General features: G+C 44.3%; 2 protein-coding genes across 4 annotated transcripts in view; one reads left to right on the top strand and one right to left on the bottom strand.

Moving 5' to 3' along the window:
• The window catches only part of RNF157 (ring finger protein 157), a gene marked incomplete at both ends in the record, with an annotated part of 78702 nt that extends 62117 nt beyond the window's left edge, over positions 1–16585 (bottom strand). For all 3 annotated transcript variants that reach the window (XM_079725736.1, XM_079725737.1, XM_079725738.1), the window contains one exon: positions 16498–16585. In XM_079725736.1, the coding sequence (XP_079581862.1) occupies positions 16498–16585 (88 nt within the window). The remainder of the gene's footprint in view (positions 1–16497) is intronic.
• Positions 982–6535, top strand: LOC307067377 (NHP2-like protein 1; the record flags this gene model as incomplete). Its single annotated transcript, XM_079724861.1, has 2 exons — positions 982–988; positions 6147–6535. 2 exons carry the CDS (start codon positions 982–984, stop codon positions 6533–6535), a joined length of 396 nt encoding a protein of 131 aa, XP_079580987.1.
• Positions 16586–16807: the final 222 nt, after the last annotated feature.

Genomic DNA, 16807 nt, shown 5'->3' with positions numbered 1-16807 from the left:
AGTACGTAATTTAAAAAGTGATAATCTGGGCTCCCCTGGTGGCGCAGTGGTTGAGAGTCTGCCTGCCAATGCAGGGGACACGGGTTCATGCCCCGGTGTGGGAAGATCCCACGTGCCGCGGAGCAGCTGGGCCCGCCTGCGCGTCTGGAGCCTGTGCTCCGCAACGGGAGAGGCCACAACAGTGAGAGGCCCGCGTACCACGAGAAAAACAAAACAAAAAGTGATAATCCAACATTATGAAAGGTAACTCCATTATTAACAATCAGTTTGCAGCCTTCCAGATTTTCCTATACATATATAAACACATTCAGGTTTTCTGTTTTGCTTTATTTTGATATTTAACCTAATTGGGATATTACTCGTATTGATCTGCATGTTGCTTTTTTTCCTAATGTACTGTAGGCATCTTTCCATGTCTGTACTTACGGATTGACCTCATTGCCTCATTGTTTTTTTTTTTGGCCCGCTGTGAGCAGCTTGCGGGATCTTAGTTCCCCAACCAGGGGCTGAACCCGGGCCTCAGCAGTGAAAGCGCCAGAGTTCTAACCACTGGACCGCCAGGGAATTCCCGACCTCATTGTTCTTAATGACTACATAATAACCACCTCTTATTGAGGGCTTACTCTATACCAGTGCTGTACTAACAAGTATTATATAGGTTATCCCTCAAAACACTACAAGGTGGGTGTTACTAATTTTTTTTTTTTAATTTTACCAAAGAGGAATTGAATGCACAGACAGTTTAAGTACTTTGTCCAAGGTCACACAGCTAGTAAGAGGCAGTGTCAGGCCCCAAATCCAGCTATTTTTATTCCAGAGCCTGTGTGTATTCTTAACCATTACACTGTAATCCCAATGAGTGCCCAGATTGAATTAACTGTTTCCCTACTGATAAACACTCCCTATTCTTTCTAGTTTATGTTGCTTGCCTGCTTTTTTTTTCTTTCTTTCTATTTGTTTTTACATCTGGAATTTGTCCTCATGGACTGTATGGGATAAGAATTTTTTTTTCCAAATAGGAAATTTTACTAACACCATTTACTGACTATTCCATATCCCCCACTAATTTGAAATGCTACTTTTTTTTTTTTTTTTTTTTTTTGCGGTACGCGGGCCTCTCACTGCTGTGGCCTCTCCCGTTGCGGAGCACAGGCTCCGGACGCGCAGGCTCAGCGGCCATGGCTCACGGGCCCAGCCGCTCCGCGGCATGTGGGATCTTCCCGGACCGGGGCACGAACCCGTGTCCCCTGCATCGGCAGGTGGACTCTCAACCACTACGCCACCAGGGAAGCCTAAATCTTTTTTTTTTTCCCCTCAAATCTTTACAACAGATTCCACCACTGCACTGAAACTCTTCTCTGGAATACCAACCAGGCCAACTGTCTTTTCCCACAATTCATTCACCTTACGAATGCTCAGAAGACTTCAACACTAATTTCTGAGTCTTCCTCTTCTTGCCCCACTTTTCCACCCAGCCCCAAACAGGAATATGTCTCAAGAGCCCCATCCTCTGCTTTTCTTTCATTCTTCCTCTCTCTCTCTTCCTCACAGAATCAAAGAAAAGGCTTTGACTTAAGACAGAGCTGGATTTGATCCTGATGCCACCGTCTACCAGCTGTGTGACCTAGGACAAATCATTTAACTTTTTTGAGCATTGGCTTTATTTATTATTTATTTATTATTTTGGTTGTGCCGAGTCTTAGTTGGCGGCACACGGGATCTTCTCTGCGGCATGCATGTGGGATCTAGTTCCCCAACCAGGGATCGAACCCAGGCCCCCTGCGTGGATTCTTACCCACTGGACCACCAGAGAAGTCCCGCGTTGGCTTCTTTATTTGTAAAATGGAGATAATATTACCTCTTTCCAAGGATTGCTTTTGGGATCTAATAAGATAACATTTATGCAGCTGGCTAGGCCCAGTGGGCAATTAATACACCTTGGCCCTCCTTTGCCATCCTCAACTCCCAAACCTTTGTCTCTGATCTTTCTTTGGAGTTTCAGTCCAAATCTTTAACTACCTGCCATATCTTTTTACCTGGGTATCCCTTCTTTGCCTCAAACTCAGTGAATAACCTTTTCTTCTGGAAGGAGGTGGAATGAAAGGCATTTTATCTTAAGAGTTGGCACCAGAACTCCTCTTAGGGAAGGCTTGATCTTTTTTTGGAATATACATTCATGAGCTACTTAGAATGGAGAATGGCACACCAAAAGTATGCGTGCTTTTGTTGCTTGTTAATTGCACTCAAACTACTTTGTAATTTGTTTTATTTATTTATTCATTTATTTATTTACTTGGCTGCACCGGGTCTTAGTTGTGGCATGTGGGATCTTTGTTGTGGCATGCAGGATTTTAGTTGCGGCGTGCAGGATCTAGTTCCCTGACCAGGGATTGAACCCGGGCCCCCTGCGTTGGGAGCACAGAGTCTTAGCCACTGGACCACCAGGGAAGTCCCAGTAAGTTGTTTTTATTCTCAGGGGAAATAATAAAGAGAAGAGTCCAAAAAAGGAGAGGTAAGAGGAAAAGAGACATTAAGACAGAGGAAGGCCAGAATTGGTGAGCTGAAGAGCCAGTAAAACTCCCTAGTTGACATATGATTAGGGAGTTTGTATTTCTGCAATGTAAGCCCAAACTTCATCATCCGCCTACAAATATTTACTAGAATCCACACTTTGAATACTTTATGTGAATGGAATTTTTTGGAGAAACTGAATAATGGACCGATGTTACATTTGTTATGAGGCCAAGACAGCAAGCTGGAGCTCAGGGGCCAACATGGTCATAACATGTCACCTGGGAATTCACAGAAATCTCTGAGGGGGCATCAGAAGTCTGTACTCTGATTTGGGGGAATAGGTGGGTTTCTGTCTAATCTACCTAGATTATTTATTTATTTAGTTAGGCCACGCAGTGCTGCATGCGGGATCTTAGTTCTCTAACCAGGGATCAAACCCACGCCCCCTGCAGTGGAAGCGTGGAGTCTTAACCACTGGACCGCCAGGGAAGTCCCGAATCTACCTAGATTTTTAGGAGCGGTAAAGCCCTGGCCGACATTTGGGAATCAATTCAAAAGCAGTTTCTGCTCCATATTCCCAATTTCTGTCAACAGGGCCTCACTTCTCTGGCTCCCAAGCTAAAAACAGTATAGGCATCAAAGCTACAAAAACACTGAACATGTGCTTTGTGCAAAGCACCCCGTCAAGACCTCAGCCCTTTCCAAGTTTGATTACAGTGAGTTACCAGGTAACTTTCCTAGCAAGTCTCTATGCTTCCAGTGTTTTCTCCCCACAACCTATCCCTCTAAGAGATAAATCTTCCTTAAAACACCATTTGCTTCCTCTCATGGCTCCTACCTGTTATTCTGAAATCTATCAATACCATCGGCGACCTTTACCCACTACTAATACTATTCTCCACATTGGACTATTGGAGAGTTCTACCCGCCTTCAAAGTCCTTCAAGGCCATTAGCTCTCAAGAGCCCCACCCTTAATGATGAAGCTCTTCTCTTTATTTTATTCAATTGGCATAAACCACTCTATACTGTTATTTTTATTTTTTATTTATTTATTTTTTGCGGTACGTGGGCCTCTTACTGTTGTGGCCTCTCCCCTTGCGGAGCACAGGCTCTGGACGCACAGGCTCAGCGGCCATGGCTCACGGGCCCAGCCACTCCGCAGCATGTGGGATCTTCCCGGACCGGGGCACGAACCCGCGTCCCCTGCATCGGCAGGCAGACTCTCAACCACTGCACCACCATGGAAGCCCTGTACTGTTATTTTTAAAAACAGCTTTATTGAGGTATAATATACACAGCATAAAATTCATCCATCCTAAAATCAACTATCACCACAATCCAGTTGAAAACACCACCCCGAAATGCTCCCTCATGCCAATTTACAACTAATTCCCACTCCCATCTCCAGCCTTAGGTAAACACTGCTCTGCTTTCTATCTCTACATATTTGCCTTTTCTAGCCATTTCATATAAATGGACTCATACAATAATACATCGTCTTGTATCTGGCTTCTTTCACTTACCACAATGTTTTTGAGGTTAATCTGCATTGTGTAGCATATATCAATAGTTCATTCCTTTAAATTGCTGAATAGTATTGCAGTGTATGAATATACCTCATTTTGTTAATCCATTCACCAGTGGATGGACATTTGGATTATTTCCAGTTTTTTGGCTATTATGAGCAATGCTGTTATGAACATTTGCATACATATCTTTGTGTGTATCTATGTCATTTCTTTTGGATAGATTCATAGGGGTGCAATTGCTAGATCATAAGGTAAATTTATGTTTAACTTTTTCTATTTATTTATTTATTTTTGGCTGTGTTGGGTCTTCCTTGCTGCGTGCAGGCTTTCTCTAGTTGTAGCGAGCGGGGGCTACTCTTTGTTGTGGTGCATGAACTTCTCATTGCAGTGGCTTCTCTTGTTGTGGAGCCTGGGCTCTAGGCGTGAGGGCTCAGTCGTCGTGGCACACAGGTTCAGTAGTTGTGGCTCACGGTTCTAGAGCGCAGGCTCAGTAGTTGTGGTGCACGGGCTTAGTTGCTCCGCGGCATGTGGGACCTTTCCAGACCAGGGCTTTAACCCATGTCCCCAGAATTGGCAGATGGATTCTTAACCACTGTGCCACCAGGGAAGTCCCTAACTTTTTAAGACACTCCCAAACTCTTTTCCAAACTGGCTGTTACCATTTTACATTCCCATTTACAATGCACAAGGATTCCAATTTCTCTGCATTCTCACCAACACTTGATATTCTTTTTTATTGTTGCTCTCCTAGTGGTTTTGAAGTGCTATCTCATTGTGGTTTTAATTGTGTTTCCCTAATAACTACTGATGCTGAGCATCTTTCCATGTACTTATTGGCCATTCCTATAGCTTCTTTGGTGAAATGTCTATTCAACTCTTTTGTCCATTTGTAAGTTGGGTTGTCTTCTTAATACTGAGCTGTAAAAAGTTCTCGATATATTCTGGAAGTAAATCCTTTATGTATTTTGCAAATATTTTCATTCAGAAGGTGGCTTGTCCTTTCATTTCCTTAATGTTGTCTTTTGAAGTAGAAACATTTTTAATTTGGAAGAAATCCAATTTATCAGTTTTTTCTCTTACGGATTTTGCTTTTGGCACTGTATCAAAGAACTCTGCCCAATCTGAAACAAATAAATAGTTTCTCCTATGTCTTCTTTTAGGGGTTTTATAGTTTTAGCTCTTGAATTTAGGTCTATTTTTAAAACAGCTTTGGGACTTCCCTGGTGGTCTAGTGGTTAAGATTCCACTCTCCCAATGCAGGGGACCCAGGTTCAATCCCCGGTCAGGGAACTAGATCCCGCATGCCACAACTAAAAGATCCTGCATGCCGCAACGAAAATTTCACGTGCCGCAACTAAGACCCAGAGCAGCCAAATAAATAAGTAAATATTTTTAAAAGTAACAATAAAAAAGTTTTATTGAGCTATAATTCACATACCATATAATTCACCTATTTAAAGTGTACCATTCAATGGTTTTTTAGTATATTCACAGAGTTATGCAATTATTCACTACTATCTAATTTTAGAACATTTTCATTATCCCAGAAAGAAACCCATTAGCAGTCACTTCTCATTTCCCCCTCCCCCGGCCACTGGCAGCCATTAATCTACTTTCTGTCTGTGGATTTGCCTCTTCTGGACATGTCATATACATGGAATTATACAATATATGGCCTTTTGCCTCTGGCTTCTTTCACTTAACATCAGTGTTTTTCAAGTTTCATCCAAGCTGCAGCAAATATCAATACTTCATTCCTTTTTGTTGCCAAGTAACACTCCATTGCATGGATTTACCACATTTTATCAGTTGTTCCATTCACCAGTTGATGAACATTTGGGTTGTTTCCACCTTTTAGCTATTATGACCAGTGCTGCTATGAACATTCATGTACATGTTTTGGTGTGGATTTTTTTATCTTGGGCATATATATATTATGTGTGTGTGTGTGTGTAACATATGACTGTAATTGCTGAGTTATAAAGTAATGAACATTTGAGGCACTGTCAAACTGTTTCCCATAGAGCTTTCTGCAGCGGTGAGGGCTCCAACTCTGACATCGCCTGTGCTCCTTGACCAATGACAATACCATGGAACTGGAGCCAAGACTGAGGCTGATGTAAATCTGAAGGCCTACCCTCTTGCAGATGACCACCTCACCAAGAAACTATTGGACCTCGTTCAGCAATCAGGTAACTACAAGCAGCTTCGAAAAGGAGCCAATGAGGCCGCCAAAACCCTCAACAGAGGCATCTCTGAGTTCATTGTGATGGCTGCAGACGCCGAGCTCCTGGAGATCATCCTCCACCTCCCACTGCTATGTGAGGACAAGAACGTGCCCTGTGTGTTTGTGTGCTCCAAGCAGGCCCTGGGGCGAGCCGGTGGGGTCTCCAGGCCTGTCATCACCTGTTCCGTCACCATCAAAGAACGCTCACAACTGAAGCAGCAGACCCAATCCACCCAGCAGTCCATTGAAAGGCTCTTAGTCTAAACAGGTGGTCTCTGTCAAACTCCCTGCTGACTCCCACCCCAGGGGTTATGTATCATATTGTCTGTTAGCATCTAGTATTTCCAGCTACCTTTTATGGTTATAAAAGATTGTAGTGCTAAATCTGGAAAAAAACCAAACTGTTTTCCATAGCAACTGTACCCTTTTACATTCCCACCAGCGGGGGACCAGGGTTCCAGCTTCTCCACATCCTCACCAACACTTACTATTTGTTTTTTAAATTATCACTATCCTAATGGATGTGAAGTATTATCTAACCGTAGTTTTGATTTGCATTTCCCTAATAGCCAATGATGTTAAGCATCTTTTCATTGTTGACATGCTTATTGTCCATTTGTATATCTTTGTTGGACAAATGTCTACTCAAGATCTTTGCTCCTTTTTTAATCGGGTTGTCTTTTTGTTTTTTGAATTGTACAAGTTTATATATTCTAGATATAAATCCCTTACCATACATAAGATTTGCAAATATTTTCTCCCATTCTGTGGGTAGTATTTTCATTCTGTGATCCATTGTGAGTTAATTTTTGGTCATGTGAAGAAAGGGTCTAAGTTCATTGTTTTGCTTGTCAACATCCAATTGTGCTAGCACCATTTGTTGAAAAACCTATCCTTTCCCTGTTGAATTGTCTTGGTACTTCTGTCAAAATCAACTGAGCATAAATATAAGGATTTATTTCTGGCTTTCAATTCTGCTCCATTGATCTACATACTGTTTTTTTTAAGTTCTTTTTTTTTTTTTGACATGGACCATTTTTAAAGTCTTTGTTGAATTTGTTACAATATTGCTTCTCTTTTATGTTTTGGTTTTTTGGCAGCAAGCCAGTGGGATCTTAGCTCCCAGACCAGGAATCCAGCCCGCACGCCCTGCGTTGGAAGGTGAAGTCTTAACCACTGAACCACCAAGGAAGTCCCTGATCTATATGCTTCTTCTTGTACCAATACGACACCATGGCTTGACAGTAATTTTTGAAATTGGGTAGTGAAAATCCTCCAAGTTTGTTCTTCCTTTTCAAAATTGTTTTGGATATTCTAGGTCCTTTGAATGTCCACATACATTTTAGAATTGGCTGGCCAATTTCTTCAAAAAAGTCTGTTGGGATTTTACCAGAGAATGTACTCAATTTTCAGATCAATTTGGAGAGCACTGGCATCTCAACAATATTGAGTTTTCCATTCCATGAACGTGAAACGTCTATTTATTTAGATCTCTTTAAACTTTTTTAGTTAAAGCATCAATCTCAGCAACATTTTAGAATTTTCATTGTACAAATCATATACTTATTATGTGAAACTTATTCCTGAGAACTGCATTCTTTTTGATGCTACTGGGAATGGCAATAGTTTCCTTAATTTTATTTTCAGATTATTACTTGTATATAAAAGCACAGTTGGGGGCTTCCCTGGTGGCGCAGTGGTTGAAGGTCCACCTGCCGATGCAGGGGACACGGGTTCGTGCCCCGGTCCGGGAAGATCCCACATGCCGCAGAGCGGCTGGGCCCGTGAGCTATGGACGCTGGGCCTCCGCGTCGGGAGCCTGTGCTCCACAACGGGAGAGGCCACAGCAGTGAGAGGCCCTCGTACCGCAAAAAAAAAAAAAAAAAACAGAGAGAGAAAAAGCACAGTTGATTTTTGTGTGTTGATCTGATCTTATATCTGCAATGTTCCTCACTCAGTTTTTAGTTCTAGTAGGTTTTTTTGTGGAATCTTTGGTATTTTCTATACATAGGATCATGTCATCTATGAATAAAGACAGTTTCACTTTTTTCTTTACAATCTGGTTGCCTTAAATTTTTAAAAAAATGTGTTTGTTTGTTTTGCCTTATTGTACTAGCTAGAATCTCCAGTTAATACTGAATGGCAAAAGCAGACATCCTTGTCTTCTTCTTGATCTTAGCAGGAAAGCATCTGTATCTCACCTTTAAGTATAGTGGTAGTTATGAGCTTTTCGTAGATGCCCTGTATCAGATTGAGGAAGTACCCTTCTATTACAAGTTTGCTGAGTGTTTTTCATCTTGAAAAGGTGTTGGATTTGTTAAATGTTTTGTCTGCATCTATTGAGATGATCATGTAGTTTTTATTCTTTATTCTACCAATATGGTGTATTAACACTGATTGATTTTTCAGATATTAAACCAACCTTGCATTCCTGAGATAGATCCCTGGTCATGGTATATTCTGTATTCTTATTTATCTCTGTATGCATGAATTCTACCTTTGATACTAGATGATAAGCACTGAAATTTTGGAAGGAGTGTAATTTTTATTTATTTATTTATTTATTTTTGGCTGCATCAGGTCTTAGTTGTGGCACACGAGATCTTTCACGTGGCATGTGGGCTCTTTGTTGTGCCTCTCAGGCTTACTTGCCCCGCGGCATGTGGGATCCTAGCTCCCCGACCAGGGATCGAACCCGTGTCCCCTGCATTGGAAGGCAGATTCTTAACCACTGGACCACCAGGGAAGTCCAGGAAGGAGCATAATTTTTTTTTTTTTTTTTTGAGGTACGCAGGCCTCTCATTGTTGTGGCTTCTCCCGTTGCGGAGCACAGGCTCTGGACGCGCAGGCTCAGCAGCCATGGCTCACGGGCCCAGCCGCTCCGCGGCATGTGGGATCTTCCCGGACCGGGGCACGAACCCGCGTCCCCTGCATCGGCAGGTGGATTCTCAACCACTGCACCACCAGGGAAGCCCAGGAGCGTAATTTTTAAATAATGATTTTTAAAGACTGCAATTTTTAGACTTTTAAAAATATGTTTTCCCAGCACAAGCACTCTTTCAGAAACTAAAAACTTGAGCTCAGCACCTATTTAGCAAGAATAACTTGTTAAAATAAGAAGCTACTGAGGGGAGACTTCCCTAGTGGCACAGTGGTTAAGAATCTGCCTGCCAATGCAGGCGACACAGGTTCGAGCCCTGGTCCGGGAAGATCCCACATGCTGCGGAGCAACTAAGCCTGTGCACCACAACTACTGAGCCTGCGCTCTAGAGCCCGTGAGCCACAACTACTGAGCTCTCGTGCCACACCCACTGAAGCCCGCACGCCTAGAGCCCATGCTCCACAATAAGAGAAGCCACCACAATGAGCAGCCCGCGCACCACAACAAAGAGTAGCCCCCCACTCGCCGCAACTAGAGAAAGCCTGCGCACAGCAACGAAGACCCAACGCAGCCAATAAATAAATAAATAAATTTATAAAAATAAAAATAAAAGAAGCCACTGGGAATTCCCTGGCAGTTCAGTGGTTGGGACTCTGTGCTTTCACTGCTGAGAGTGTGGGTTCAAACCCTGGTTGGGGAACTAAGATCCCATAAGGCTGTGGGGTATGGCCAAAAAAAAAAAAAAGAATCCGCTATGACTGTTAATTTTTATGTCACCTTGGCTAGGCTATGGTGGTCAGTTGTTCGTCCAGACACTAATCTAGATGTTGCTGTGAGGATATTTTGTAGATGTGATTAACATTTATAATTAGTTGACTTTAAGTAAAATAGATTACCCTTGATAATGTGGGTGGGCTTCATCCAATCAGTTGAAGGCTTTAAGAGCAGAAACTGAGGTTTCCTGGAGAAAAAGGAATTCTGCTTTAAGACTAACATAGAAATCCTGCCTGAGTTTCTCAGCCGGCAGACTGTCCTACAGATTTCGGACTGAAGAATACAACATCAACTCCTGTCTGAGTTTCCAGCTTGCTGGCCTGCCCTACAAACTTTAGACTTGCCAGCCCCCACAATAATGGAGGCCAATTATATGTATATATCTCCCATTGGTTCTCTTTCTCTGGAGAACCCTGGATGATACAGCCATCAAATAGCTTATATTGTTAATCCTCCCTTCTGTGACCCACATCATGAATTACAAAGTTGATTCTGAGGGCTTCTATCCTGCTGATTGCCATAGGCATCAAAATCACAGGATCAGAATCTATACACTGGTGCACAGCATGATGCATGATATATACATAGCAGGTGCCCAAGAATGTGCACTGATGGTAATAAACAGAAAGAGAAAAGAGATGCTAAAGAACAAAAGAGCACAACCAACATCATATAAGTAAATGAAAGGCCCCAAATCATAAGACAAAATCAAGAAGTGAAAGAAATCAGTCTGCTCTTAATGAAGTAAAGTACAAATAAAGCAAAAATACTGGCGGTTTCGAAAGTAGAAGCATTACCACGTTTTAAGTGTTCAAAAATAATACTGGGGCTTCCCTGGTGGCTCAGTGGTTGAGAATCCGCCTGCCAATGCAGGAGACATGGGTTCGATCCCTGGTCCGGGAAGATCCCGCATGCCGCAGAGCAATAAAGCCCATGAGCCACAACTACTGATCCTGTGCTCTAGAGCCCGTGAGTCACAACTACTGAGCCCGTGTGCCACAACTACTGAAGCCCACGTGCCTAGAGCCGGTGCTCCGCAACAAGAGAAGCCACCACAATGAGAAGCCCACGCACTGCAACGAAGAGTAGACCCTGCTTGCCGCAACTAGAGAAAGCCCTCGTGCAGCAGCGAAGGCCCAATGCAGCCAAAAATAAATAAATAAAATTAAATAATTAATTAAAAAAAATAATAATAATACTAGAGTTTGAACTCCTGATCTGGATGATTCCATCATTAAATGGAAGAACCTTTACATTTTTTATGGTATTAAATGTATTTACTATGAATTTCAGAAACCTACTTAATTTAGTTAACGTACCAATCAAAATGTGCCAGAACCAAATAATTCTTTATTCTGCAGTAAGTTTCATCTTTGGAAGCCCCTGGTTTCAAAACATATTTAACTGATGCTCCTAAAAGCTAAGAGAAACTTTTATAACTATTTGATAAGCAAAGACTTAGTACCCATGCTTTAGAAATGTGGTCTGCCCTAGGACAGACCCACTTGACAAGCATACGTGTACTCCAATATAACAAAAATTTGGAAAATGATGATGTTAGCTGCTCAGGACACTGATTACCATTCTGAATTTTTATAATAGGTTTCCCTCTTAACACCTGAGCAAAATGAATTACTCCTATTTTCCAATTTGCTCAAATATGTAAGAGAAAAATGAACTAGATTTATCAGGTACTGAATTAAAATGGATTAAATTGTCTTTATAGTATACCTATTTCTTCCTGCACAGAGAAGACAGAAATAATGACTCTTATCAACATGGGGACCCCTTTCAAAAGTCGGGCCTACACGCATAAAAACAACCATCTCAGCAAAGCCCTAACTTTGCTGAACCAACGATAGTGGGCTTTGAAAGAGGCAAAGATCTCAGAGAAGGATTTAAAAGCACATATGGTTTCTAAGTCAAAAATTACAAAGGCAGGACCAAATGCAGAACAGTGCTATAAATAGCTTTCTATGATAATGTAGAAATACTCTACAGAAACAAACTCCCATCATACCTTCCGCTATTTAAATGATTAATATTTATGTATTTATTAACAAAGCTAAAAATCACCTAAGAACATATGTATAACATTAATCATTGCTGCATTGTTTGCAATAGTAAAAGACTGAAAAAAAAAAACCACTCCCAAATGTTCACCAACAGACTATGTTAAAAACTGATAGCGGGCTTCCCTGGTGGCGCAGTGGTTGAGAGTCCGCCTGCCGATGCAGAGGACACGGGTTCGTGCCCCGGTCCGGGAAGATCCCACAAGCAGCGGAGCGGCTGGGTCCGTGAGCCATAGCCGCTGAGCCTGCGCATCCGGAGCCTGTGCTCCGCAACGGGAGAGGCCCGCGTACCGAAAAAAAAAAAAAAAACAAAAAAAAAACTGATAGCATGTGCACACAAAGGAATGTTATACAGTTGTTTTTTTTTTTAAAAAAGAACAACAACAAAAAACCCTCTCTAATATGGAGATAATATAGAAAGATCTCCAATATGTTTGAAAGTAAACAAAACAAATACAAAACAAGGTGCAGAGCAGTCTAAGTAGCATGCTATGCTTGTATTTACACAAGAAACTCTGGAAGAATTCCAGAAAGTGGTTACGTATGTATGGGAGGTGTATGGGGAGAACCTGGGTGGATGAACAGCTACAGTGAGAGCTAGACTTTCACTGTAGGCCTTTTCATTCTTTTAAACTTTGAACCATGTGACTATATTACTTATTCAAAAAAATAAATAATTCTAAATAATTTTAGGCTATTTTATTTTCACCTATCTCTGTTAAAGAAAAAAAAAAAGCTGTAAACCCAAGTTCCAACATGAAATCAGCTGTTCTCAATACTTTTAAAATGTTTCTAGTTCAATGTGCATACAAAACTAAGGGGTTCCTTTAAAACACAAAAAAGAGGGACTTCCCTGGTGGCACAGTGGTTAAGAATCCGCCTGCCAATTCAGGGGACAAGGGTTCAAGCCCCGGTCCGGGAAGTTCCCACATGCTGCGGAGCAACTAAGCCTGTGAGCCACAACTATTGAGCCTGCGTGCCACAAATACTGAAGCCCGCCTGCCTAGAGCCCATGCTCCCCAACAAGAGGAGCCACCGCAATTAGAAGCCCGTGCACCGCGATGAAGAGTAGCCCCACTTGCCGCAACTAGAGAAAGCCCACGCGCAGCAACGAAGACCCAACGCAGCCAAAAAAAAAAAAAAAAAAAAAAGAAAGAAAAAGCAATTTCTTCTGGGCACTGTGACCATCATTACAGGGACAGATGACCATGCGCTTGCTGAAACAACTACTCCAAGGCCATCGAGTAACAGAGACTTTCCAGTGAGCCAGAGGGCGGTCTCAGCTCAGCCAGTTTAGTCACCTGGAGAAAACTGACTCTGCTATTTGCTTTGTTCTACTTTCCGTACTCAAGATAAGGAGACCTCAAAATCAACCCAGTCTGATTCTTCGACAGGGAGACAGGCCTCTGAGTTTTGTCTCAATCCTGATGCAGAATAGCCTCCAATCCACAAACTATCAAGGACAAGTTCAAAATTCAATTCCTTGAAAAAGGCAGAGGCTTTCGTAAGAAGAGCACTAACTTGCTGGGTAACCCTGGCCTTGCCAATTCATTTCTCTGGGCCTCCATTTTCTTACCGGTGAAATGAATGAGTCTGGGGCCAAATTCTCTGCAAGGTTCCTTTGGGTCTAAAATACTATAATCCAGGGACTTCCTTGGTGGTCCAGTGGCTAAGACTCTACACTCCCAGTGCAGGGGGCCTGGGTTCGATCCCTGGTCAGGGAACTAGATCCCACATGCCCCAACCAAGAGTTTGCATGCCGCAACTAAAGATCCCACACGCGGCAACAAAGATCCCACACAGGGCAAATAAGAGCTGGCACAGCCAAATTAATTAATTAATTAATTAATTTTAAAAAATAAAATAAAATACTATAATCCAATAAAGAGTCAGGTAAATCTAAAGATCAGATGAAGGATAGGAGATGCCTCTAGACTACAGCATATTTTCACATGTACACAAAGATTTGCTGACTGGGACATGAATGTTCTGATTCCTATTTTCTGTGTTTTATCTTCAACATACATAATTTGGTCCACTTGCTACAAAGATTTCTCGCATGCAAAAGCTCTGACTAGGGCTTCCCTGGTGGAGCAGTGGTTGGGAGTCCGCCTGCCGATGCAGGGGACGCGGGTTCGTGCCCCGGTCCGGGAAGATCCCACATGCCGGGAAGCAGCTGGGCCCGTGAGCCATGGCCGCTGGGCCTGCGCGTCCAGAGCCTGTGCTCCTCAACGGGAGAGGCCGCGACAGTGAGAGGCCCGCGTATCACAAAAAAAAAAAAAAAGCTCTGACTAAAAATGAGTTACCAGAGACCTCCCTGGTGGCACAGTGGTTAAGAATCCACCTGCAGGGGACACAGGTTCGAGCCCTTGTCTGGGAAGATCCCACATGCCGCGCAGCAACTAAGCCCATGCACCACAACTACCGAGCCTGCGCTCTAGAGACCGTGAGCCATAACTACTGAGCCTGTGGGCCACAACTACTGAAGCCTGTGTGCCTAGAGCCCATGCTCCACAACAAGAGAAGCCACCGCAATGAGAAGCCCGCGCACCGCAACAAAGAGTAGCCCCCGCTTGCCTCAACTAGAGAAAGCCCACGCGCAGCAACAAAGACCCAACACAGCCAGAAATAAATAAATAAATAAATAAATAAATAAATTTATTTAAAAAAAAGAGTTACCATTAGGTAAAACTTTTAAAAGACTGATAGAGCGGAGAGGATGATTTAAGACTGTAGGTATGGAGAGTGTTGGTTAAGAAAATCTTTAGTTTGGTCCATTATCCTTTGATTATCATCATCCAAGATTCATACTTGTAATAATATCCTTTGAGGACTAGCCCTCCAGTGATTTACCTTTGCTTATTCCCATAAGTGAAGGAGGGGTGAATACTCTTCTGAGGCAACAAATTCTACTGCAAACTCCAAGCCAGCAAAACCTGCTCCATATTCTGAGCAATAAAAGCTAAGTGATTTCAGAAAAGAAAAATCCACAATACTTGTGCATATTTTTGTCTACTAAAAAGCAAAATGCGGGCTTCCCTGGTGGCGCAGTGGTTGAGAGTCCGCCTGCTGATGCAGGGGACACGGGTTCGTGCACCGGTCTGGGAAGATCCCACATGCCGCGGAGCGGCTGGGCCCGTGAGCCATGGCCGCTGAGCCTGTGCGTCCGGGGCCTGTGCTCCGCAATGGGAGAGGCCACAACAGTGAGAGGCCCGCGTACGACCAAAAAAAAAAAAAAAAAAAAAAGCAAAATGCATGCTTCCTTTAGCACTGGTTTCATATGGTCATAATCAGCTAGAGCTTTATTAAAACACTAATGATGCACGGCTTTATCTTAGACTGTTCTAAAGCAGCTCTTAAGCATATTCATCTCTTCAAGGATTCACTCTTTGGCACAAATCAGTGAGCAACACAGCTCTGGCAGACACTCTGCAGGGTGCAGGTTCATTGCCTGGTCCCTACTTTGGGCTGGCACAAACTGGACAGACTGCTGAGAAACCAGCTCATCTCATTACTATGTCTTTATTCTCCTGCTGCAATTCTGACATCTCTCCAAGATCACGAAAATCCTCATCAGGTCCTAAGCCAAAGAGAAGATGATAGCCATGGGTCCCCAGAAGTCTTGAGAAAAGCAAGGAAAAATAAAGAGCAGAGAGTTAGGTCATGCGCCAGCAGTTCAGAATTGGCTGGTGCTCACTCAATCCACTAGTCATCCTCTTTGTGCTGTCAAAATTCTCCTCCACTTCCAATATTTATGCTACAAACCAGAGGCTGGAGACATTTATCTTTTTAATGATTCTGAAAACAAACATAATACTTCTCTACATTTTAAATACCTGTGCCCTGTCCCAGAGCTATCCTCATTCCAAAAACCAGGCTTGCCACTACTTTGGCAAAGCGGCAACCCGAGTGACTCTGCTACTAGATTCCCGAACATTTCTGTTAAACACCTTCTTTCTTCTGACAGCCTCTTAAAAAGCACCAGTCCAGACAACGCATTTTCGGCCTCCATCCTCCAGCAGGCGACGGGAGCTTTCCCCTGAGAAACCTAATTCAAACCTGTGTCTGTCCCTCCCTCTCCGGAGGCCACCAGGGCCAGCACCTGGCACAGGCGCCTGCTTCGGATGCCAAGCCCGCCTGACCTAACCCTCAGCTCCCGAGGGGAACAGGCCACCGGGCGGGAAGGAAGGGACGCAGCGCTGCGGCCAGCGGGGACCCGGCCTGCGCCGCGGACACCCCGCCCCTCGGGAGCCGCAGTGCCCCGAGCGCACGTCTCTGTCACAGGACCGACTGCGTGGGGGCCACTCCCGTCCCCCGGCGGAAGGGCTGCCCACTCTGGCGACCCGGCCAAGGGCCCTAAAGCACCCCTCTAGACCTCCTCCAACACCTCCCACCCTCCGAGATCGCTCTGCAGCGATGTCGGCCTCTGCGTCCCCGGGATCCCCGGAGCCCTCGCGCGGGAGCACCGCGACCTCCTCCCGGCCCCGGGTCGTGCTCACCGGACTTGGGCGGGTAGCGGTACACGGAGTTGGACGGGATGTCCACCTCCTCCACGCCCGCGTGCTGCCGGCTGGTCAGGGCCCCCATGGCGGCTGCGCCCGCGCCGCCCTCGGCGCCTCACCGCGGCCGCTCGCCCCGCGCCCAATGCGGGGGTCGGCTGCCCGCCGCGGACGGCTCCACCTCAGTGCTGCGGCTCTGGCGGCGGGGAGCCCCCGGCGCGCCGCGCACCATCCTCCGCCGGGCCCCGCGGCGGCGCCTGTGCCGAGGGGGGCTGCGGGCTGGGCCGGGGGCGCCGCCGCCGCCTCAGGC

The sequence above is a fragment of the Hyperoodon ampullatus genome (assembly GCF_949752795.1).
Source record: "Hyperoodon ampullatus genome assembly, chromosome: 19".
Taxonomy (NCBI): domain Eukaryota; kingdom Metazoa; phylum Chordata; class Mammalia; order Artiodactyla; family Ziphiidae; genus Hyperoodon; species Hyperoodon ampullatus.
The sequence above is the reverse complement of the archived record's forward strand: the minus strand, read 5'-3'. Positions and strand labels throughout refer to the sequence as shown.